The sequence below is a fragment of the Ictidomys tridecemlineatus genome, chromosome 6 (assembly GCF_052094955.1).
Source record: "Ictidomys tridecemlineatus isolate mIctTri1 chromosome 6, mIctTri1.hap1, whole genome shotgun sequence".
NCBI lineage: Eukaryota > Metazoa > Chordata > Mammalia > Rodentia > Sciuridae > Ictidomys > Ictidomys tridecemlineatus.
Window position 1 is genome coordinate 110,109,782 of NC_135482.1, and position 24,067 is coordinate 110,133,848.

General features: G+C 47.4%; 2 protein-coding genes across 3 annotated transcripts in view; one reads left to right on the forward strand and one right to left on the reverse strand.

Annotated features, from left to right (window-relative positions):
- Washc1 (WASH complex subunit 1) overlaps positions 1 to 464 on the forward strand; it is a 19,753-nt gene extending 19,289 nt beyond the window's left edge. Inside the window, exon 11 of the mRNA XM_005333960.5 lies at positions 50 to 464. Within this exon, the coding sequence (XP_005334017.2) occupies positions 50 to 189 (140 nt within the window). The 3' untranslated portion in view covers positions 190 to 464. The remainder of the gene's footprint in view (positions 1 to 49) is intronic.
- On the reverse strand, positions 461 to 24,067 carry Ddx11 (DEAD/H-box helicase 11). Of its 2 annotated transcripts, XM_005333959.5 has the most exons (27): positions 23,906 to 24,067; positions 23,449 to 23,596; positions 19,395 to 19,643; positions 18,884 to 18,970; positions 18,417 to 18,574; positions 15,406 to 15,451; positions 14,370 to 14,477; positions 14,043 to 14,130; positions 13,455 to 13,663; positions 12,740 to 12,892; positions 11,820 to 11,866; positions 11,403 to 11,482; positions 10,475 to 10,519; positions 10,288 to 10,355; positions 7,986 to 8,024; positions 7,674 to 7,785; positions 7,444 to 7,575; positions 6,814 to 6,926; positions 4,116 to 4,188; positions 3,708 to 3,811; positions 2,955 to 3,104; positions 2,611 to 2,679; positions 2,410 to 2,510; positions 2,003 to 2,087; positions 1,663 to 1,741; positions 1,336 to 1,490; positions 461 to 1,255 (listed from the first exon to the last, which is right to left on the reverse strand). In XM_005333959.5, the coding sequence occupies exons 1-27, from the start codon at positions 24,034 to 24,036 to the stop codon at positions 1,226 to 1,228; spliced, it is 2,859 nt and encodes a 952-aa protein (XP_005334016.2). In that variant the 5' UTR covers positions 24,037 to 24,067; the 3' UTR covers positions 461 to 1,225. The 2 variants fall into 2 exon arrangements, with proteins under 2 accessions (XP_005334016.2, XP_077871664.1); XM_078015538.1 differs by lacking the exon at positions 14,370 to 14,477.

Genomic DNA, 24,067 nt, shown 5'->3' on the forward strand with positions numbered 1-24,067 from the left:
GTAAACTAGTGCCCTGACCAACCTCCCTAACTAGTCTTTTCCTTCCCAGGTATCTCCGGGAAGGGACCTGGGACTGGAGCCAGTGAGGGACCAGGAGGAGCCTTTGCGCGAATGTCAGACTCCATCCCCCCTCTGCCACCCCCACAGCAGCCACCAGGAGAGGAAGACGAGGATGACTGGGAATCTTAGGTGGCTCCTCCCTCCCTAAACCCTGACTGTTGCCTTCTTGGAACCATCCAGGAGCAGCTCCTGGGCCTACCATCCTCTCAGCCTAAGCATCTCAGCTGGGATAGTGGACAGTCCCAGATCTGCACCTAGACCCCCTGCACAGGGTGTATGTGTATGCCACCTGCTTGTGCCCTGCTCATGTGACTGCCTTACCCACCCTTTACCAGGGTGTTCTTCTAAAGATCTTTGAGAAAACAGCAACATGAATCAATAAAGAAGGGTAATACAAGAATGGAGCTCAAGCCAGCAGTGCAATTTTAATTAAGGAATCATAGTTGTGCAGGGCATAGCTCTGTCCTTGGAGCCTGTCCCCTACCCTGGTGGTCTCCAGGTGATGGGGCAGGACTTTAACGATACTGAAGCCCCTTTCTCCAGGTAGAGGGTGTGGGAGCAAGGGCAGCAATTGTAGAGGGAGGGAGATTTTCCACAGGGAAAAAAAAAAAGTGACACAGTGTCTCTAAAAATAGTCATGCTGAGAGCCTAATGGCCCTTGGCATGATCACTGATGTCAGAGTAGAAGGTGTCTTGGAGTTTGCTCGAGTGGCTGAGAGGGAGGGAGGTGCCGCTGACTTAGAGGAACTGGAGCCAAGCCAGGGAGATAAAACCCTTGCAGAGACTGAGGGACAGGGGAGGGAACAGGGCTGCAGCTGGGAAGTGAGGCTGTGGGGAAAGGGGCTGGAAATGGACATCGTTAGCTGAGAGGGTGAAAGCACAGAGGCAAGATGGGCCTCACCTCTGAGAAGGTGGTGGCTGCCCACATAGCCTCCTACAAAGGCTGGGTAGGAAGCTGACCCTGGGCTGTGCCTAAGCATGGCAGGGATGGACCTACTATTTCTTGAGGATGAACGAACCTGCTTCTGGCTTTCTATGTAAGCTTGGATCCTGACAGCCCTGGTGGGCTGGTTTGAACACAATTCTACACATGGGTTCCACCTTAGGCCTAAGACTAAGGCCAAATGGGGGGAGGGGTGGGGGACGGTGACAGGCAGTGGTGCAGTCAGGAGGGGCCTGACTTCTCCCGATGAAACTGTGGAGACAGGAAAAAGCAGTAAGAAACTATATCTCAGGGAGGAGAAGCTCCCAGGGGAAGGAAAAGGCAGGCCTGACCTTCCGCATAGCAGCAAATGCAGGGCCAAAAGTGGCTTTGACCTCGACCCGGTCTCGAATCCAGGCTGGCAGCTTTGCCAGGGTAGAGGGGCGAGCGTACCGCTGGTCCAGAAGCACTATGCTGGCGAAGTCCCTCTGATGCCTGATGGCTCTACCTGGGTAGGCACAAAGATTATGGCTTTGAGTAAAACAACCTCCTGGACAGCCATATGTCATCCTCCCTTCCACAGCCCTCAGGCAAGAAAGGGCAGGTAAAATCCCTCCTTCCTGTCATAGCCATCCATCTTTCCTAACTGCCTCGATGGCCAGGAATAGTCCCAGGCTTACCTATGGATTGGTTGACAGCCTTCATACACAGATTCTCCACCAAAGCCTTCCCTGGGAGGGCCTGACCTGGGGCCCTAGGCTAGAAAGGATAGAGACAATCTGGGTCACTTCTCACCTCTTCTTGGAGCAAGGCCAAGAGGCTCTATGAGCCTAAACCAGCAGCTGGCCTAACAGGTGATGTCATGGAGAAAAACAAGAGGGTGGGCAGAATCATCCCAAACCTTTGGAGGAAACGTCCGCATAGTGGAAAGTTGCACCCTAGGGCCTTGCTACCATAGCCCTAGGGGTGACACAGCTCTTCTCCAACCCTCTCATCCTCTGGAACATTGGAAGTACTCACAAGGGTCTGATCCAAGTAGGCCATCTTCTCTTGTAGCTCTGGAGACCTGATGTTGGGGTAGGGCATGCCCACCATCACCACACACCTGGTGGAGACACGAGTCAAGGCCTCCCCCACACCTCCCTCACATCTCGTCAACTGCTATCTTTCGTAGCTTGCATTACCCCACCCAACACCTACTATCTGGAAAGCTCTAGCCCAGGCCAATGAATGGATCCTAATAAAGTTATGGTCTGCCTCATATTCCCCTTGCTCCAAGGGGACCAAATCAGGGATGCTATAATTCTAACATGCCCTTGCCCCACAGTGGACACTGAATAGTCAGCCTGGGTGCAGACCCAGATGGCATCAGACCACAGGCAGGGGCCATTATCTCAATTCCAGCAGAGAAGAGGATCACTACTTACCGGCCCAGGTCATCAGAGAAGTTGATCCCTTCACTCATCTTTCCTCCGACCACAGAGAGAAGCAGGGCACCCGTCACTGTGCCTCCCACTTGGCCACAGCTCTATAGGAGAAACCCAGCCCAGAGCTGCTGAGCCAAAGCTGGATGCCTCCCAACTACACCCAGCTGCCAGGCCTACTTGGTCTCTGGACCCACTTCTCACCGTGATGCACTTGGAATATGCCATCAGCACCTGCTCCACTTGGCTTGCTCTCTTGGGTTCCTGGAATATCTAAAGAAGGGAAAGAATGTCTCCCAGAAAAAGGCTTTGGAATGCTGGGTCTCAGGTCTGCTTGAGACCCTGAGTTTTGTGACCTAGAAACAGGAGAACTTCACTGAGTCCAGCTTTGGGGAACCCTCTGGGCCTATAGTCAGGGGCCAGAAGAGGTGGGGTTGAGAACTAGGAGAAGCTGAACCATCCCAATTTGACAGCAAGAGAATTCCAGAAGGAGCTCTGGGCAGCACTGTCCTCAAAAGGGGGAGGGGTCCAGCTGAAGGGCCACTCACCTTTTTCCTGACAGCCAGGCGGGCCAGCAGACCACTCTTGTCCCAGTGAGCATGGACCTGGCGCTGGTACTCATAGGAGGGGAAAAAACAGACTACCCCTCCAGGGACCACATTGCACAGGTTACAGAGAATGCGGCCTGTCTCGTCCATCTATGGAAGACAGATAGGGAGCCTCATGGCAGTAATACCCACATAAGAGTTGCTTGCATCCTCAAAACCAAGGATAGAGAACCATTGTGTGACTAGGCCACAGAGGATGATGGCCAATTGGCTTCCTGAGTGGAATGTGCCAGCCACCTTCCTACCAAACGTGCCCAACTCCTTCTGGTGATTGCCCACCTGTATGGCACATGTCCCAATGTCAGCATTCCAGTGATAAAATATAATGTTGGTTCACCAACTCCCAATGTCCCAAAGGATACCATCCATGATAAGCCGGGCACTGAACACCCTAGGCATGCCACTGGAGATGTGCCTAAAACCTGCAACCCTGGTCCGGGCAGGGGCCCATATAACCAAGGGACCATAGAACCAAAGGAAATGAGCAGTGTTCTCATTCCACACTAAAGGGATACATGAAGGTTATAAGAAAGTTTACTTACCAGCCTAAGGGGTAGGGGAATGGCTCAGACCTTCCTTGATAAACATCTACAGATCCTACTCATCCTGTGCCAGGACTAGTCAGGACCACCCACCCAAGAGCTCTCTCCCCTGCCCTAGGAGGGCTGTAGGAAGGCTGCTGCTGGCACTCACCATCTGAGGCAGCTCTCTCTTCTGGTATGTGAATTCCAACTGCTGGTTGGAGGGCCCGCTGCAGATGACGAGGGGCAGGATGTTGTCTGGAGGGATCACGTGGCCTGGTGAGACCCAGGAAGGGGATGAGAACCTGGCAGACTATTCTGCCAGGCAAAGTCCAGGGAGGGTGTTTTCCTAACCTGTCTCCCAGATGAGGAAGATTTATAACATACCTACCCACCCACCCCACTGCCATAATAACAGTGGGCAATGCTGATGGTGGGGCAGAGTGCAAGGGGAAGTGTGCTGGAGAAGGCAAGGCCCCTATCCTGTGGTCTCCTCAGCCCTGGGTCTCGCATGCAGCACAACCAAGACTACTGGGCCAGAGTGTGCCTGGTTTGTCCCACCCTGGACATGGATCCTCACCACAGGAAAACTCCACCACTCGCTCAGCTTCCACCCCAGCACATGCCAGCAGCTGTTCTCGAAAGTCAGACACCTGTAGGTCACAATGTCAAGACTCTGTGACCTCCAAGGGTCTGAGGAAAAGGAACCTCAGGCCGTGACTTGGGGGTCCATGCGTGAGGATAGAGAAGTCTGGGCCAGGAGGCAGCCAGTATGGTAGAAATTGGACCTGAAAGAAAAGGTGGGTGATACATTAGCAAAAAAAACAACCGTTAATGACATCCAGTGTTGGCAGCCTCATTAGACAACCTGTGGGAATAGCAAAGGAAATTTGGCCAATTTGGCACAGAGATTCTCAACCTAGCTGTGCACTAAAACAAAACAAAAAAACACCAGAGGGGATTTAAAAAAAAATCCAAGTGCCCGGTCCTAGCTCAAACCACTGAATAAGAACCTCCAGGGTTTTCACCTATCAAACTGGCAAGAATCCAAGAGTTTAATCACTCTGTGGAGAAATAGGCATTCTTAGATATTGTTGGTAGGATACAGAATAGTTGCCATCCTTGGGCAGAGGAATCTGACAGTATTTAGCAAGTTAGATGTAGTTTTTAATCGGCATCCTATATCTAAGATCTACTCTGATGATACAGCCTATAAATACCAATTAACGTGCACATAAGGATCTTTCTTTGGAAGTTATTTGCCCATAAGAGACTGGTTGAACTAGCTCTGCTACATCCACTGAAGAATGACCATCTTTAGTGCTAACAGATGGAATTGCCAGGACACACAGGTAAGAAACAACTATCATCATACCTTTGATGTTATTTAAAAAGGAAACTATATATATATATATATATATATATATATATATGCTTATTTTTGCAAACAAAGCAAAAACACTCCAAATTACGACAATGAAGAGATAAAGCATTAGCTACTGAAAATGATTACCTTATGGGGGTGAAGAACCAGCTGGTAAGGGATGGGAGTGGGGGATGGGGTTGTAGCTCAGGGTAGAGTAGATGCCTAGCATGTGTGAGGCATGGGGTTTGTTTCTCGGCACTGCATATAAATAAATAATATAAATAAATAAAATAAAGGTCTGTTGACAACTAAAAAAATATTTTTTAAAGGGATGGGAGTGAGATATGGACGTTATATACTTTAAAAACAGAATTAAGTCAAAAATGAAAAAGCAAACTCTGAAGTTGGAAACAAAAACAACAAAAGCCTAGTGACCTGTCAGACTGTGAGCAAGCACACAAAGAAGAGTCTGATTTCAAATGACTTTATATTCTTACAGAGCAAAGAAATCTTAAAAAATGAAACTTGGATCAGTTAGAAATAGTGTTGTCTTATAATTTTGAAACTTTTAAGTATATTGTGTGATTGAACAAATAAGTAGTCATATTAATAAGAAACTAAATGTTCATTCAGCAACAAATGTCATAAACATGTTTTCCTTGTAATTATATATTTACTCTACCATGCGCTAGGGGTCATATAAATTGATTCTTTGATTTTGATTAGAAACATCAATACAGACTCGTGCTTCTGAAAGCACATTTCCTAGGTCTGTCTGCTGAAATACCCAGGAACAATAACTCAGAAGCATCGGGGTCACCCTAGGACCCAGATTTTTACATACTGCCCCCCACTGAAAGAAACCAGAAACCCTGGAGAAATGGAATGACCCCACTGTGGAGCCAGGCAAACAAAGCTCAATCTGGGACATTTGGTTGTCCAGAAGTAAAGAAGGCATTTCAAGACTATGGGGTGGCAGGAGGGGCTCCTCCCATCAGCCAAATTTGAGATGATCTGAGTCAAACACAATAATGACTATAAACTTTAATATATGGGATGAATAAAAATCTATGAGTCTAGTCAAACAGAATGAAAAGAAAGCCACAGGGGTGATTCCCGCAGTGATCTGAGGCGGGGAACCACTGACTGAGGCTCTGAGCAGTCAGCCAGCCAGTGAGTTCTCTTCAGAGTGTGAGGCGAAGGAAATAATCCCTGTGCAGAGATCCAGTTATATTTACCACAGTACCGTTTAAAACATAGAAAAACTGGGAAGAGCCCAAATATCTAACAAAACATGAGTGGTTACATGAAACAGAACACATTCATATAACTGGAATCCAGTGCAGCTAGAGTATGATGAAATAAATCTATACTTGCTGTCAGGGAAAAATGTTTATGAAATTTTGTTGCTGAGTGAAAAAGCAATTACTAGCAGCATCTAGAATGCCATTTTTTGTTTTTAAAATATGTATGCACACATAAAAATTATATGTAAAAAAGACTATTACAAAGATATATGCCAACATAAATCTTCCGGTGGTGAAATTATGTTCTATTTTTTCCAATTTTTACTTCTCTGCTTTCTATAATGAAAATGTAATACTTTTACAAGAGCAGGTGGATACCTCTGGAGATGGGTGCAGAAAGGGAATGGCAAGGAGGCACCGCAGAGTTCCGATTACTGCAGAAGGCTTCAGAAACCAGAGGAAGCAGTGGTGCCCCCACCTACACCCAGAGCTCAGACAGGAAAAGTACAGCAGTGCCACCTAGCGGACACTGCTGGGCCTGCATGAGCTGACCCCTTCCTGGTGTGGAGGTCCAGGGGACTGAGAGGGAAGAGGCTTGGTGTGCAAGGCTGCCCCTGCCCCATCCCAATACCTAGGACACCAGAGGCTGGGATTGGTGTCCTTACCGGCTGCATGGTGCCACCTGCAATGACTACTGCCCGGCATTCTTTCACCACCTGGGCAAAGTGCACAGCTGGATTCAGGAGCAAGAATTTGAGGCTGCTCTGACTGAGGCTGCCTGAAAAGAGATACACACACATGGGGAGAAGGTTGGGAATAGCCTGAGCACAGGCTCGAGTTGAGTCCATAAGATAGCTCTTTCTCTTTAATAAAAACAACCTCATTTCATCTCCAGCCCAACCCACTGAAGTAGATAGTACTATTGTCTTCCTTCCTACGTTTCCAATTTCTAAGAGGAAACTGGTGCAGAGAGAAACTGGTCAGTCACATAGCATGCAGGTGATGGAACCAAGACTCGAATCCAAGCCCACCTAATCTTAACACTGGGCTATAGGGTTCTCCAGCAATGCTGTCTGCGAGGACCCAACATCTCTGCATCCTGGCTCCCCAGGAACCCTGCTTGCCCCAGGCCATGGGAGGCCAGCCAACACTATGCCTCCTCATTCTATGCTAGGCAGGTACAGGATATGTCAAGTCTCTGGCTTGATTCCCTGGCCCCATCAGGTTTTCTCTTTCTTGGGAAATGAGCCTGACCGAACCATGACCCCAGTTCTTTTAAGTAAACAGCTAATTACCTTGGCGGCTCAGGATGACCCTGCCATCTTGGTTGGCAGTGGTGAGAGCTGCAAGGAAGCCTTCGATGTGCATCAACGGGGAAGTGGGCCGCGGGGCCCTGGCCTCATCCTCCTCCACAGGGGTTGCAGAAGCTGTACAAAGCAGGACAGGGAGAAGGTGCCCTAAAGTTAGGTCCACATCCTTACCCTAAGCCTGCAGCTGGCTCTGCTTTTCCACCCTCCCAACTCACCCTCGGTGACACCAGGCTGCAGGCTCTTTAGGAAATGCTGAAACCCAGTCAGTTTGGGCTGGAACTGGGAAGATGGGAGGACTGCTCCATAGCGTTCTGTGAAGCCAAAGAGCTGGGTAGGGAGGAAAAAGGGTGACGGAAGAATGAGAAGCAGTATGAGTGGAGACCCACAGCCTACAGCCACCCAGCTCACAAACAGTTCCCACCATGGAGAGGGAAGACAGAGATGAGTCCATGGGCCAGAGAGGGAAGCAGTGAGGCAGCAGGCAGGGCGCCACTGGCTCCCTCTGGACCCACAGTAAAGGGGGTTACCTTCCTGCTGACCATGCTCTTCTCGAAATACCGCTGAACCTGCAAAACCAACATCGATGGCAGGCATGTGTCACAAAGAAGCGACTTATAATCTACATGAGAAACCAGTCATCCCAACCACCAAACAGAGCGGCTCACAAGTTGGGGGCTCTGCCAAATCACAGATACGACCTTCTCACCAACATCTCAGTAGCTCTGATCTAAGGGTGATCAATGGAAGTTATATGTCCTCTATTTTCCTTCCAAGTGATATCATGTAAGTTGGGCCTCAAAGAATTTAGACTCAGCTGGGCATGGTGATGCACACCTGTGACTCCAATGAGTTGGGTGGCTGAGGTAGGAGGTTTCAAGTTCAAAGCCAGCCTCAGCAATTTAGTGAGGCCCTAATCAACTTACTGAGACCCCATCTCAAAAATGAGGTCATGGTTCGGTGCTTAAGTGCCCCTGGGTTCAATTCCCAGTACCAAAATATAAATAATAATAATAATAAAAAAATCTATGAGCAAAGGCACTAAGAACTGAAACCTGGGGCTCATTTCAAGCAAGGCTGGAGTACAACTTAGTTGGCGGTTGAACATGTATAGATTGGTCTTGACGAGGAATGCTAAGTTGATAAGACTGAAGTCTGGGAAGATTTGTACAAAGCAGCTGGGCACACCTATAATCCTAGCAACTTGGGAGGCTGAGGCAGGAGGATTCCAAGTTCAAAGCTAACCTCAGCAACTTAGCAAGGCCTGTCTCACTAAGTAACTTAAGTGAGACCCTGTCTCAAAATAAGGGCTGGGGATGTAGCTCAGTGCTAAACATTCCTGGGTTCAAGCCCTGGCACCAAAAATAAATAAATAAAAGATTTCTACAAAACAGTGACATCCTAGCCAGGTGTGGTGGTTCACATCTGTAACCCCAGAGGAGGCTGAGGCAGGAGGATCATAAGCTCAAGAACAGCCTGGCAACTTAGGAAGAACCTGTCTCAAAATTTAATTTTTTAAAAAGGCTCAGTGGTAGAACACTGGCATGATGTATACGAGGCCATGGGCTTGATTAAATAAATAAATAAATAAATAAGTAGAGCGACATCTTTAGTTAAGATCCACTCAATTGTACCTTGTAAAGTAAACGAAAGGAAGGAGGCGAGAACAGAAGCAAGCAGGGGCCAGGAAGAAAGCAGGAGCAAATAGAGCCTGTACGGAAATCACAGTGGTGGGAGGGAAAAGCTGGGATAATTCCAGAGTTATTTTAGGCCGCGGAGCTTGGCAACTATTTAGCTATAGGACACAAAGGGAAGAAAAGTACCAAGGATGACTCAGATTTCCAGGGTGTTTGATGGGATAATGGCATTGACAGTGACCAAAAGGTGTTAATTGGGGAAAGCTGGTTTGAAGAAAGGTGGGCAGAAAGGGACAGTCTAAGATAGTACAGCTGGGCTCAAATGTGCACTCGTCCACTCAGCACTGATGCACTGGGGCGAGTCCTGTGCTCCTTATCCTCCTGAGCAACCTCCCTGAGCCTCGGCTTCCTTTGTTTTCAAATGGCAACAGTACATCCACCTGGGAATCACAGACCCAGCACACAGCCCCAGTATGTAGTAAGTACTCTGTCCATGAAGGTGATTATGGTTATCAATTTGTAATCCATAGGCTGTCATCCCAGTGACAGTGCTGTACCCCATTAGGAGAATCCTGGACATTCAGGACTAGAGTAAGAAACATCTGTGGCTGTGACTGAACCCAAGGTTGCAACTGGGAGTCAATGGGTCAAGCAGCACCAGCACCATTCTCACTCAGCTCAGCCCTACCAGATGGAACCAGGATCATGCTCCTTTAATCAGCTCCCTGCTTCTGTCCTAAAGTCCAGGGGAAAGACTGTCTGAAGACAGATGGAAAGGGGGGGTGGGAGGACGTGGGAGAGGGGTGGGGAGGACCTGTAAGGTACAAAGAAGAGCCTCTCTTTTCACCAAGCTGGAAACCCCATGACCCTAGACTGTTTGGTTACTGCCGATTTGTTGCTTGAAGGGTTAAGTAATTATTGTATGTATGTTTCGGTTTCTCAGACCTTAAACTACTCGACTACAGAAGGAATTTGCTTTTTATTTCTCCCATAGTCTTAATGTAGTGTCTGCCTATAGGCAGTAATAAGAAAGAAACTTGATGTGCTAATAAGTGGTGGCGGGGGCTGGAGTTGTAGCTTAGTGATTGAGCGTTTGCCTCACATGTGTGAGGCACTGGGTTAACCCTCAGCACCACATAAAAATAAATAAATAAAACAAAGATATTTAAAAAAAAAAAGTGGTGGGGGCCTTTACCTTGAACAGGTTAATGTTGTCCACCTGGCTCTGAAAGAGGAAGTCATTGATGGTCTTCAGCTCTGTTCCTAAGAGCAGACAAATGAAGGGCGTTGGGAATCTGCCCTGAAGCCCCTAGCTTTGGTCCCAGATTAAAGCTTAGAAGTGGCTCAGATCCCTCTGGGCCCTAGAAGAGCAAATCCCTCACCTGTCTTTGAGAGGTTCTGTGTATTAGGATTTTGCTTAATATTCCCTAAAAAAAAGAAAATGTAAACAGGTCAGGATAGTGGTCCTCTGACCCCCATTTCCCCGTCTTCTCGCTCTACACTGTACCTACTAAGAAGAACATCCATATTCAAACATATTTTTATTTGTTTTTGGTTATTTATAGCATGCAAAAAAGCCAGAGAGGGCAGGGGGTTCCATGAAGCTCACATATCTGCAAAAGGAACACAAAGCCTTGCGATTTCATTCAGCCCCAGGTATACAGGGGCACAGGAACAAGCACAAGCTGCCTTCGGCCATATGGTGCTGTGGCCAAGGCAGAGATGGAATCTAAGAGCAATACAGGATAAGATCCTTCCAGAAAACCCCACTGGGTTTCAGGAACTTTACTTTCTACAAAAACCTTCAAAGGCACTACTGTCTGACAAAGGAAAGGATCCCAGCACAGACTAGCATGAGAAGCCTGGGTCTGGAACCAGAAGGCTCACTCACTGGGCTCATCAACCACAGGCAGGTCCTGATTTGAGATTGTTACTCATCTATAAATGAGGGCTAAAACACCTGGCCTGCTCTCCTCACAGGGGCAAATGAGAGCATTGCTCTGAAAACACTCCAGGACAGTAACTATGTCACAAGGTGTCATTAATCTAATAGTATAAATGTATTATTATTGCACCCATAGAGTACTGTCTGGCAAAATAAAAGGATTCAGAACCTGGGCAAATGAACGAGGATTCTGAGAAACATAGAATATCAGACAACTAGAATAAAAAGGAATGAGAATTTCCTAAATTAATGACCCAGACAATCCTAAAGGGCACAGAAGATCTAGGAGCCCTAACTGGCATCCAAGGACAAAGACCAACAAGTTCTGCAGGCCAGGGGTGAGCCTGGGGAAGGTGCTCTCCTACCTCCCAGCATAGCCACAAACTTCTCCAGCAAATACAGAATCTGCTTAATGTACATCAGGTTCTTGGCCTTCAAACGCTTCCTGAGGAAAAATCAATAGACGTCACATGGCTTGCTCAGACGGCAGCTCCCTCCATCTGCCCCCAGCCACAGCCTGTCTTTCTGCTACCCCTCAAGCTGGGCCACAAACTATAAATTCTCCCTAGAAAAAAAGGCTGGCCAAGGCCCAGGGCCCTCAGAGCCAGCTGTTCTGTTCCAAGCAGCCTAGGTCTCATGAAGGACATACCACAATGGACTTAGGACCTGAGCAGAAAGCTGATGCCTGGTCTGAGCCCAAGCTAGAGTCTTGGAGGCTGACTTGTGAGGCCACTGACACTGAGCAGAATTCTCCCTTCTACCTCAGAGGGTAAGTGTCTCACCCATATCTTTCCATGTACTGGAGCAACTGGGAATGGGCCTGGCAGAGCTGGGGAGAGAACACAGACAACGGTGTGAAGGCAGACCAGGCTCTGGCCAAGAACAGAGAGGGCTGTCCAGGTGAAACCTTAGACCATGTACAGAAAATGCCCACCAACACACACAGGAAGGTCAAGGTGATGGGGAGCAAAAGTGGGGCTCATGTAAAGGCATGGTTTGAGGCCCCTGGGCTGAGGTTGTTGAAAGAGAGGAAAAGGAGGTTCTGCTTCATGTCTGCTATGGGCCTGGACAAAACATGAGGGAGAATCCCTCAAGCCATCTCCCTGCTGGTTTTTACTGGGCTGGGAAAAAAACTTGTAGTCTACTAAGAGTGAGGTTCCAGGTAACCACTGTATCCTGGCCTAAGGTCAACCCAAGCTTTGGTCAGCACAGATGGTAGATGCTCAGTGAGTTTCATGGTCAAAAACCAGTGGTCAAATCCTGGCTCCCATCTGAGCTGTGCGCTTCTAGGCACAACTGCTTAACCCTCTCTGAATGTGCACCGTAAGGTCAGCATAAAGAGCAGAGAGACCTGGTATAGTACACAATACATAAGAGAGTAGATTACAGAGACCTTGTGCCTTCCTCAGAGCACCATCACAACTGATGAGTCCTGCTTCCCTCATGCCACCATCCCAGCTAAGACAGAACATTAGCAGCATCCTGGACTGGAGGGGCCCAGGATGACATGGGCAGGTGAAAAGCAATGAAATAAGCTGGGTCCCCACAATTTTATGGAAAGCCAAGACCAGTACCTTGGCTCAGTGCAGCCTCTGCCCAACCCCATGTTCCAAGGAATTCCAGGTATAGATATCTATAGAGGTAAGTACTTATAAAGTCTCTCCGCCTTCTGGCATGTCAAGACAGAGAGAGGCCAACCCACCTGGGAACCGGTGACCTCTGTGCTGTAGATGCCTGTGATGGTATCAATCAGGTTGTGTGCCTCATCAATGATGACCACCTGGCCCTGCAGCCGGATGCCAGCAGCCTCCCGAGTGGCAGCATGCAGCAGCATTGGGTAGGGCAGCACCACCAGCTGGAGGGGGAGAGATACAGGGCTCAACCGGCAATGAACTTGCCCAGCCCACCTAAATCTTGACGTGACCTGTTCTATTTCCAGTCTGGACCATGAGTACAGATATTCAAGTGAGAAAGTTACAGCAGAGTAGCATTTATGGCAATAGACCTTTTCTCAGGAGCTTGATGTAGGATGTCAAGTATATGAAACAGTAAAATTGGAGATGATCTGACTGAAGAGAATAGAGGGAAGGGACTGAACTCCTGCTACTGAGCTTCATCTTAGCCCCCAAGGCTCCTCTCACTGTAGTTTCTCAGAAATGTACTCTTTCCTGGCTTCTATCTGGTATTCCCCAAAAATGCCAATTGGCCCTGAAGCCCGAAGCCACTAAGGCTCCAAGGGCCTCCCCTGACCCTACATTCTGGAAAAAAAATGGTTATGTGGCATCAGTATGCTGTATGACCTGAGCCTAGCCATAGTGGGGGCATCCTCTCAAACTAAAGAGGAACAAGGAACTCCTTCACGGCCTGCAGCTCCAGTTAGAGCCAAGAACTACCTCCTACCCCTCCGGAGTACTTACCTGGGCTGCAGGGATAGCAAACCGGCTCCCATAATAAGGGCAGGCCCAAGCCTCCTTCCCAAGAGTCACCAGCTGCTCCATGTCCTTCACCTCCACCAGGATCTCATCCCGGAGAAGCTGCATCTGCTCATGGTTATAGAAGGGGCAGGCAGCCTTGGTCTCCTGCCGCCTCTTCTTTGGCTTGTCTTCCTCAGCTCTGTTTTTCTTCTCTGCAGGTGGTACAGGTGCAGGGGAACAATGACAGGAAGAACAACTCTCTCTGGAGCCAAGAGTATGTTTGGTGATGTTGAGACCCACTCCCACCAGGTGGGGTCTATAGGACCCTTCCAAATGGTCTCATTAGAACACTCTGAAATTGTACTTTGTGTTCTCTGTAAAGAGCCTGTAAAATTATTTCCAAGGACGAGAACTTGACACTGACCTAGGAAATAAGTACACCTTCCCAAGAAGGGGCCCTCAGGAGGGAACCAGGGCCTGCTCTGCCTTGTTACCAGGTCCCTGGTCAAACCCTATCACAGCCCTTCTGTCATTTCCACCCTGCTCCTGCCCTCAGCACTGCCCCAGGCCACATACAGTCCTAGTGCCTACCGTGTTTGCTTCTCTGTATCTCCATGCAGCGGTCATTGATAAGCTGCACAGAACCCAGGTTTTTCACATCTTCATTCACACAAAGGTTCTACAAGACAGGAGCAAAAAAGAGGCAAAGAAATGGTGCTGGCTAAATGACATGCAAGCAACCAGTAGACCTGCCCTGTTGGCCTCTCCTCCTCCCAACAAGGGGTGGTAGGGCCAGGGACAGGGCTGTGCTTCTACTGCTCAGCCAGCCTCAGCCCCATCGACTTTCTATGCCTGGAAGATAAAGGCACAGAGAGGAAGCTGAATGGCACCTGGGCTGGGACATCTGCCTCTGCTAACCTGCCGAGAGCCAAGGGAGACGAGCCGGGTTTCCTTGCCAAAGGGGCTCTTCTGTACTTCGTGCACAAACTGGGCCAGCTGGGAATGTGTCCGACTGCAGTAATAAATCTGGTCAAGGGAAAAGAAGGGGACTTCAAAGAGGGGACTCTAACATCCCCAAATATTCTCTGCACATAGAGGGATGCCATGGCTTTAAAGCTTGTGGAGACAGGCAGAGTGGCTGTAAAGCAGACACCTGAGGCAAGATGTCATCTCACATCAGATCTCATCTGATGAGGGGACTAGGAACTGCACAGGCCACCTAAAGTTCTAGTTCAAGGGAATGCCCACAGAGGCCACTCCTCCCATAAGTTATGCCCATCTTCTAACCCAACCACTCTGAAGGGCTTGTGATCGTAGGAAAGATGATTTCCCCAGAGCTGATTTTTAACATGGCAAAGATTCCTCAATCATCTGGGGAGAGCATGTCAGGGGAAGATTGTCCCCCTGAAGAAAGAGGTAGAGGTGGAGCTGAATACCTTCTTTCTACTCTGGGATTTAGCAGAGAGAGAAGAGGAAAAGAGAAAAATGAGGGGCGGCGGGGAGAGGAGATATCTACTTTGAACAGAACACAGAAGTCTTGAACGAAATAAAATATTTTTAAAATTTGAGAGGTATCATAGCCATATCTCACTGCACTCCATGCAACATGAATACAATCGAGAAGAAACACACACAGGAGAGCCCGAAGGCAATGTGCTCTTCCCTGTCCCACCCCTCACCTTGTACCACTGGAGACAAACCACTGGAGCCCTTGGCCCCAAACAGCTGCCTTCAATCATCTGGGGCAACATGCCCAGGCCCTGGGAGCAGGCCCTTCTGGTAAGTTAACAAAAGGCCAATCTTTGGGCCTGGGAAACCATGAAGCCTGTGGGTTTAAGTTCTTCATTGAAAGAAGGCTAAGAAGCAACTGTAGTGACTTTTGTGTTCTTGCCAGAGGCAGAGAGCCCTTGACTCAGGCCCACACACAGAAATACACAAGGACTCAGCATCTTACCTTAGTTATATGCTCTTCCTCCAGGTCATCCTCATCCTCATCTACTCTGTGAGAGCAACAGAACACAGAATAGCCTCCCTCAGCAAACTCAGGTCAACTACAAAACATCACTGGTAAGTAGAGTGGAGCCCTTTTCCTGAGAAGCCCACAAAGCTTCAGTGTGAGCGCTGAGCCTGAAGGACAACATAGAGCAGCAGCCCAGCAACAAGCCTCTACCAAAGCAGCAGGTACTCCTTAGCTCAGGACACTCAGGCAGGCTCCAGGCCCAGCTTCCACTGCCACTGTGGAACCCAGGGAAATGTGGAGAGAAAAAGGGAAGGGCATCATGTCCCCAAACCTATGTTTCAAGCAGAAATGCTGGAGACGGGGTGTTTGACTCTGAGAGTCATAGTGGGCTCCTCTCCTCCTACTGTCCACCCTGTAGAAAACTACACTCCCCTCAGTTTTCCAAGAGAATTTTGATTTCTTCAGGGACTTTGGACAAATTGTTCTCTTGGCCTAGAAGGCTCTCTCCCTGACTGTACTAACTCCTGCTCCATGTTAAGATCTCAGCATCAACATGGCCTTTCTTGCCTTGACAACCTGAAGTAGGTCTGCTGCCCTGACATATCCCATGGCAATCTGCACCTGTTCACTGTGACATCTCATTCAAAGCCACATATTCCTGGTCTGTCTCCTGTCATGTGTACAGGGCAGCAAGAAGGTCTCTGTCTGCTGAGTCTCCGGGCCCTACTCAGAGCCTGGCAGCAGTAAGAACTTCACAGACATTTCCTGGTGAAGTCACAACTAACCAACTCAAAAAGTGAAAGATGCTGTCACTTGTAACCAAACTTCTACTCTTCTCAGTGCTTCAGACTTCCCTTCCCAAAAGTGAATGAGAAGCCCACTGGCACTGAAATTAGGAGATAAATTTAGCCAACATTATCAGTTGAGGCTGCTTAAAAACAGAAAATGCTCTTATAGACTCATGCCATCTACTGGAGCATCATATGGAATAGAAATGCTTTGTTCGCCATGAATGAGTTTTTTTCTTTTTTAAGCAGAAATGCAATTGTCTGGTATCATTAGAAAAGTCATTTACAAGGTTGGCTTCTTGATCAATAAACAACTATTGTCAGTTTTGTCTCAAAGGCTTGGATTTAAATTACTCATCACAAGTCAGATAAGGTCAGCAGGATCTAGGTGAGGGGAAGGACATGTAAAGAACTGCACAGCAGAAGTTTTGTATGAGGAACCTGTAATGTCCTGAGAGGCTCACGTCTCTCTGATAACACCAGGGTATCAGAAATTGGGGAAGCTAAGCTGCATGATTATAGCTCTTGCCCAGACGCTAAGAAGCACTTTATTCCTCTAATATTCACAAACACCTCTCAGTTCTTTACCTTGTTTCCAATGGACTTTAGGGAAGAAGTAGAAGCTACAAAGCCACCTTTGGGAAGGGTTTATGGGATACTCAGGATTTTCCCCATCACCCTCAGGGAAGGGTCAAAGGTCTATTTTCTCATCCTTTCCCTGAACGCTGCTGGAGTGCAGATCCCAACATCTCCTCCCCACTACCAGTGACGCCATCATCCTTCTTCCCTCCAGAGTCTTGGGGTGTGTTTTAGCACAGAAGGGAAAATCAGGGGAAACTTTTCAGAGGATGACAATACTTATGAGGAAGAAATCTAAACTAATACACCCAATCTTCTCTTCTACAAAGTTTCAAGCAGAAACAGGAAGTATGCTCTCCCAGTCCTACTCAGCAACACCCTAGAGGGCCACATTCATGATCTTGGCTGTCACCAGGAGGACTACAGGTGAAATGGCCAATACATATTGGAGCTTAGGTCAGGACCCTTAGGCATTTTTTTGTAGAGGTGGCAGGGCAGGTCACAGGCCTTCTGCCTCTGGACTGAAAACTCATAGGCCCTCTCCTACCAGTAAAATGCACCACCACACAAACTTGGAATAATTAAATGAAGGCCACGGATCCTCTCTAGACCACCTACAGACTTTGACATTTTGGCATTTCTAAATTTCTACAAGGACTGAAACTAACTACTGTCTGATTATTCAGTCCAACTAACCTGCCCAGAGTGCAGCTAGCTGCAGCCAAACACTGTGGGCCCTGGGCATGAAGAGTTTAAAAGTCCAGGCTCCTACCCCACAGCACACAGCCCAGTCAGAGAGAGGAAGACAGACCCAATCAAAGCTAGTTCCCGAGCAAAACACAGTATGGGGCTGAAAACCAGGACCACTTAGATGACAACTGAGCAGGGCCTGAAAGGAGGTGAAGGCATATGCCAAGGGAGGAGAGAAGGATGATTTAGAGGGAATAGCATGAGCAAATCCTCAGACAGAACAGAAATGCCCAGCACACTTGGAGTGTGACTTCAAGCTGCAGCATCCGACTCAGGCCATACCTAGAGCACACACTCATAGGGCACCAGTGGAATCAAGCTGGGGTAAGAAAAAAGGATCTCAGGAAGGGCTGTGTGGCTTGGAAATGGCCTAGTTGTTCTCTTTAGGGTTTTCTGGTGCTCCCAGCAGATGACTAGTGAAGTGGAAACCTAAGCATCTGGACCAACAGATGCCGTAAGGAGGAAAAAAAGCTCAAACTAGGGATTCCTTGGTTTGGGTCATGAACTTCACACAGTGCAGTTTGGAAGCTGAGAGCATGGGATCTAGAGCCTGGCTGTCTGGGTTCACATCCCAGCCCTTCTACCTATTTAGCCTGTGGCCTCCGTCAAGGCACAGCACCTAATTGGGTTGCAGTTCCAATTACTGTCATCACTGAGCTGCTGTAAGGTAAACTGAGTAAATACATAAGAGGCCACTGACAGGCACAGGAGAAGAGCCAGCTATCACTGGACCTTGAGAAGGCTCCTGGTTTAAGCAAAAGGGGCAGGTGGCTGCCACTCCCTCTCAGTAGATTCTTCACAAGTGTCTCTGGCATGGGGGAAGAGCTGCCTCCCCAGAAATCCCCAATAACTGTGGGTGGTGGCATGAGGTGGCAGCAGCTGTCTTACCCTCGGGCTGTTCTTTTCTCCTCATCACTCTCATATTCTGCAAGGACAAGCTCCTCCTCCCCAGATTCCAGCTGCTCTAGTTGCTCGGCCTCTGTCCCTGCTGCCAGCATCTCCCTGCTGAGGCGGAGGAGACTCTCAGTCTCTTCTTCTTCTTGTCTCTGTGTAGAATTGGCAGTGGGAAGAGGAAGAAGACTCAGCACTGGGGCCCCCACCTCCTGAAGGAGTTAGCCTGCATTTGTGGCCATCACTAAGAACAAAGAACCCAGGGAGGCCTATTAACACAAACCTCACTGTTTGACCAGAGAAGTCCATTCCCAGGCTCTATGCCTCCACCACTCAAGCTGTCCAACTACTGGGTGGGGAGAATGTGGCCAGTGGGGGACAGGGAGGAGTCTGAGGCCCTAATCACTCACTTGAGTCTCTAGGCAGTGTGACCTGCCTAGACTCTATGGTGGGACAACACTCACCAGGCGCTTGGTTGCATACTTGAGCTGTGCATTGTGGCGGGTCTGCTGCAGGCGCTCTTCCCGCTTCCTCCTCCTGATCTGCTCCTCCTACAGAGGGAAGCAGTTATAAAGGATATGCCAACAGGAGGCCAACCATGCCTTTCCTAGGAAGCCCCCGCCACACCTTCAACCTCTGCAGGTCTCAGTGCAGGGAACCTATCCTCTCTCTTGAAACCACACTAGTAACCAAATTCACTGCATAATTGAGTTTGCAGCCTCACCCCTCCAAACCACATTGTCAAGAGTAACAACTAGGATCCTTTCCCAGGGAAGTAATGACTGGAGAAGGCCTAGACATCAGCTCAAACAAACAGGAAAGAGGCAGCACCAATGATTCAAGAAAACTGACAGAGGGCTAAGAGGCAATGCAAAGGAGAAGGACAAGGGATACCTAAATCTCAAATGTGGCCCAAAACAATGGCTGAGGCCCATTTACTTGATTACCACTGTTCCTTACTACACAAGATCTCACCTTTAGTCTCTCCACCAGATCCCTTTCTTCTTTCTTCTGTACAAACTGGGTAACCCAGTCTGGTTCCCCGGCAGGCCTCAGGGTGTCAGGGGGCTCTTGGCAGGAAGTTGAGGAAAATGGAGGCTGGTCCTTCCCACCACCTAAGGGGTCAGCTCCAGGTTCCAGGAGACGTGCCTCTTCTTGTTGTTTCTTCTGCTCAAAATCACGGAGCCAGGAGAGGGCCCCACAAATGAGACTTAAGGACTTTCCCTACAGGAAGAAAATGACCTTTAGAAACAGAGCAAAATGTAAAGCTTCCCAAATGACTTTCTCCATTTTAGTATGGTGTCAAAGTAGCTCTGGCTTTAAAAATTAAGATGATACTCTAAGACCACCTAGGAGAGGAAAGGAAGATAAGCCACAGAATAGCCAATAAAAACAGGAAGACAGGAGAAATAAGAATTGGGCCCAAGAAGCAGGAGAGAACGCCTTTTTAAGTATACCAGTTCATTGTTCTAAAAGAGAATTTAAAGTGGTTTATCGTGTTATATATAAATACAGATCGTTAGACAGTGGTGAGATATTACATAAACAACTGCTCCCCCCACAAAGAATTATAGCCAAAAAATTTATAGCATGAAGTCTCATATACTTGCCAAGGAGAGCCACACTTGACTCTCAGCTTCAATGCAACTGATGTACAAATATAAAATGACCCGTCACATGAGTACCAGCGTTTTGTTTTGTTTTGAAAGGAAGCCAACTGCTCTAGAAAATCTACTCTTAAGTTATTTATTTATTTTTGGTACCAGGGACATAACAGAGAAGCTTAACCACTGAGATACATCCCCAGCCCTTTATTAATTTTGAGACTGTCTTGCTAAATAGCCGAAGCTGGCCTCAAATTTGCAATCATCCTGCTTCAGCCTCCCAAGTTGCTGGGATTACATGCCCACATTTCTGGTTTTGATTTAAAGATCAGAATTTCCCAAGAGTCCTTGTTCTGGGTTGAATGTACCTCCTCAAAACTCCCATGCTGAAGTCCTAACCACAGTGTCTCAGAATGTGGTCTTATTTGGAAATGGGATCACGGACCCTAGATGAAGACAAGGTCAGAGGTGAAGCAATGTAATCAGACATAGGGAGAAGATGGCCTCCTACAAACCAAGGAAAGAAGCCTGGATGGATCCTTCTGTCAGGAAACCTCAGAAGGAACCAACCTGCTGACACCCTGAAGTCAGAATTTGGAGTTCTGTTGTTTAAGTTCCCAGTCTGTGGCACCTCATTATGGAGCCCTAAGAAAATGACCCAATTCTTTTAGAGAGGAGACTGCAGTGAGCCCCAAAGGCTACTACTTGTAGGGCCAGACGGTGGTCTGGTTTCAGGTGAATCTTCTGTCTAGGCAGTTAGCATTCAGAGCCTGCTTAACCCAAAGGGATCTGAGCATCCAGGGTGGATTTCTAGACCTGCTCCAGTTAAGTGCACTGCAGTAAAACACATGTGCAGTCGGGGAAGCAGCCAGCAGAGAGGGATGCCACCACCAGGCTGCCTGGGTCATATTCCGGCTCCTCTGCTTACCAGCTCTAGGACTCTGGGCTGACTTCTCAAGAATCATTTCCATATATGCAAAAAAATAAATAAATAAAAGGGAATAATAATAGTAATACCTTCCTTGTACAAATTCAATTGGTTAATATACATAAAGGTTAATATTTAGAGCAGGATCCAAACAATTCCTGGGACACGATAACTGAATTGGAGTTAGCTATTTTTTTTGCTATTAATAAGTAATAATAAAATTACCACTCTGCCAAGATGTTGACTATCAGCTTTCATCAAATCTTGGAAGGCCCTATGCCAGAATGACACTTCTGATTAGTGGATGGATCACACTGCTTTAGAAAAGCCTCATATACCATTTCTCTCAGCTTTTGAGAGAAACTAAATGGCAGAGTTCCAGGCAGCACTCCTCAGCTGAACCCAGGGCAGCTGCTGCCTGTGATCTGAGGAGCCAGGGGCTTTACCTGTCACTGGGCTCAGGCAGGCAAGATGCACCACCCTTCCTCATAATAATGACCCAGGGACAGATGCCTGGTTACAAAGCCTCTACCCTTTACCTGAAAGTGAGCTGAGGAAATGAGTATTCACTTACATAAGACTAATTGAGGCTCCACAATTTTATATCCTATAAGAAGATACAGAAAAATCCACAAAAATTGTAGATCTAGAGTGCTGGGGTGGAGCTCACTGGTAGAACACTTGTCTAGTGTGCATGAGGCACTGGGTCCCATCCCTAGCTCCATGAAGAGACCAAAAAAAAAAAAAAATGTAGATTGAAACCTTTTAAAAGGCTGTATAACCAAATGTTCATCTCAGCAATGAAATAAACTCAATAAAGCATTCACAGAATACTTAGCTTTAAGCAATGTTATTTCATGGAGTACCATCCTAGATTAACAATTTAGGTCAAGTAAATTCATTTATTCTAACCACCTGCTGGTTGCAGGAGCCCTGGGCTTAGAGCTGAACATGCAGAGGTGCAGAACACTCTAGTCAGTGATGCACTGGAAAATGTGGCAGAAAACAAAAACAAAAACACAACACACACCTCCATTCTGGGTGTGATGCCAGGCATCAGTAGGTACCAGGGCACTGACAACAGGAGAGAGTTCCACTGACGGGTGATTTAGAAGATATTAGAACGTAAAGGGCAACTGAGTCATAGGAGTAGGTTCACAAAGGGCCACAGAACCAAGGCATCAACAAGCAAGGGCTGAGCAGAGGAAGAAGATGAAAAGTAGGAAGCGAACAGAGGATGGGGATGGAAAGCTCTGAGAGGGTTAAACAAGGATGAAGTCCACTCTCCCAAGTTCTTTTCCAAAAAGAAACATACTAAAGCTGCATCAAAGTCATAAAAGAGCACAAAAACAAAAAAAATAGAAGAGGGGAAATAACCAATGTAAGAAAGATGCAAAAGAGAGAGAAATGGAGGGCTGGGGTTGTGGCTCAGCGGTAGAGCACTTGCCTAGCATGTGCAAGGTCTTGGGTTCGATCCTCAGCACCACATAAAAATAAATAAATAAAATAAAGATATTTTTTGAAAAAGAGGGAGAAATGGAACTGACTTAGCAGAGTGAGGACTCTAAAGCCCAAGGGCCTGCAAGTCAGCCTCAGAAAGGTCCTGAAGCTGGCAGGGCCACAGTTGGCACTGAAGGCAAAAGATGACCTGACATGCTGGAGAGACAAGATGAGAGTGGGGAAGGGAAAGAGGACTAGATGGAGAGCAGGGCACTGAGGGAAGGACCACACCTGAAGCTAATAGGAGCTCTTCTGAAGAAACTGAATGACTCCAGGGAAAATCCAGATTTACCCAAACCTCGAAGCCCCAGTAAAGCAGCACAATCTACAAGATCACAGGATGGCTACCTGTACAGACTCCTCGACCACCCTGTTGGTACCTGTCCTTAAACAGCAACAGAAGGACAACAAGATTCACCCCATGAGGATAGCCTCCACACAAGGAATCCAAACTGAGAGGAAAAACGGCAAACAAACAAAATGAAACAAAGTGAAGGGAAAAAAATACCTTCAAATACTATTAAAATGGATATTCTCAGAAAGATACTGTTTTCATAAGTACAAATAGGATACTGTTTGTAAAAATCAGAGACGTGAATAGAAAAACTGGGCAATAAAAATTCAAAGAAACTTGGTCAAATCCCTCGAGCACTCAGTAACCTAGATCCTGAAGACCAGACCTATTTCTTTAATCTGTGAAAAATCCAAAGTCATTTTCATGTTCCTCAATTGAAGCAGCTAGGTGCTAGAAAAATCTGGAATATTTCTGTGTTATGGATGAAGTTCTGCCATTTAAACTCTAGGTTGCCTAGTGTTTTTCAGACCCTGGAGTTGTATTCAATAATTTAATAGAGAAGTGACTATTACTCAGAAAGATAAACTGAGTGACTGCTTTGCCTAACTTCAAACCATGAAAATCTCTGCAGAGGTAGGCAGTAAAGCAAGTCAGGCTCCCTCCAAGTTGTGTTAATTATGGTTCTTCACCACTCATACTCACTGTGCCTGTTGGACTCTCAAATATCCCAATCTTGCCAGCTTCCAAAACCTGGTACAGCTCTGCCATGAAGTCTTTCTGGATGGGATATGGTGGGAAGGGAAAAGGGAAATGGATGCCAACAACTTCCTGAGTTTTATTAGTCATGGTCCTGAGGACAAAAAAAGAAAAAGAAATGTGATTATTCTCTCATGAGAGAAGAAATGGTTTGAAAGCTACAGAGATGCCACACTAAAAAGCCATAATACTTGTCACTGAATTTTCTCCTTGGTTTGTACTATTTTTTTTTTCTTTTTGCAAGCAAAGACTGTGTTCTTTTTACCATGTGTATATCCTAAAGATGCCATACCAAAATCATGCAAAACATCTAGCAACATTCATCAGAAATGGCTATAGCAGAATGCAGCCTAGGAAAGTCCCTAAGCCAAATCCCCCTGCAACTTCACTGCTGCTTGGATACCTTTCTGATGCCTCTGTGGAAGGCTGACAGCTTTCCTCTTGAAAACAGGTGTCAGTGGGACCAAGGTTGTTGCTTGTGGTTCCATTTTGGCAGCATCCTTCTCCCACACCTCTGCCACGCAGTACTGGCATGCCAAAGCTGCTCTCCCTCTGTTGTGAAGGC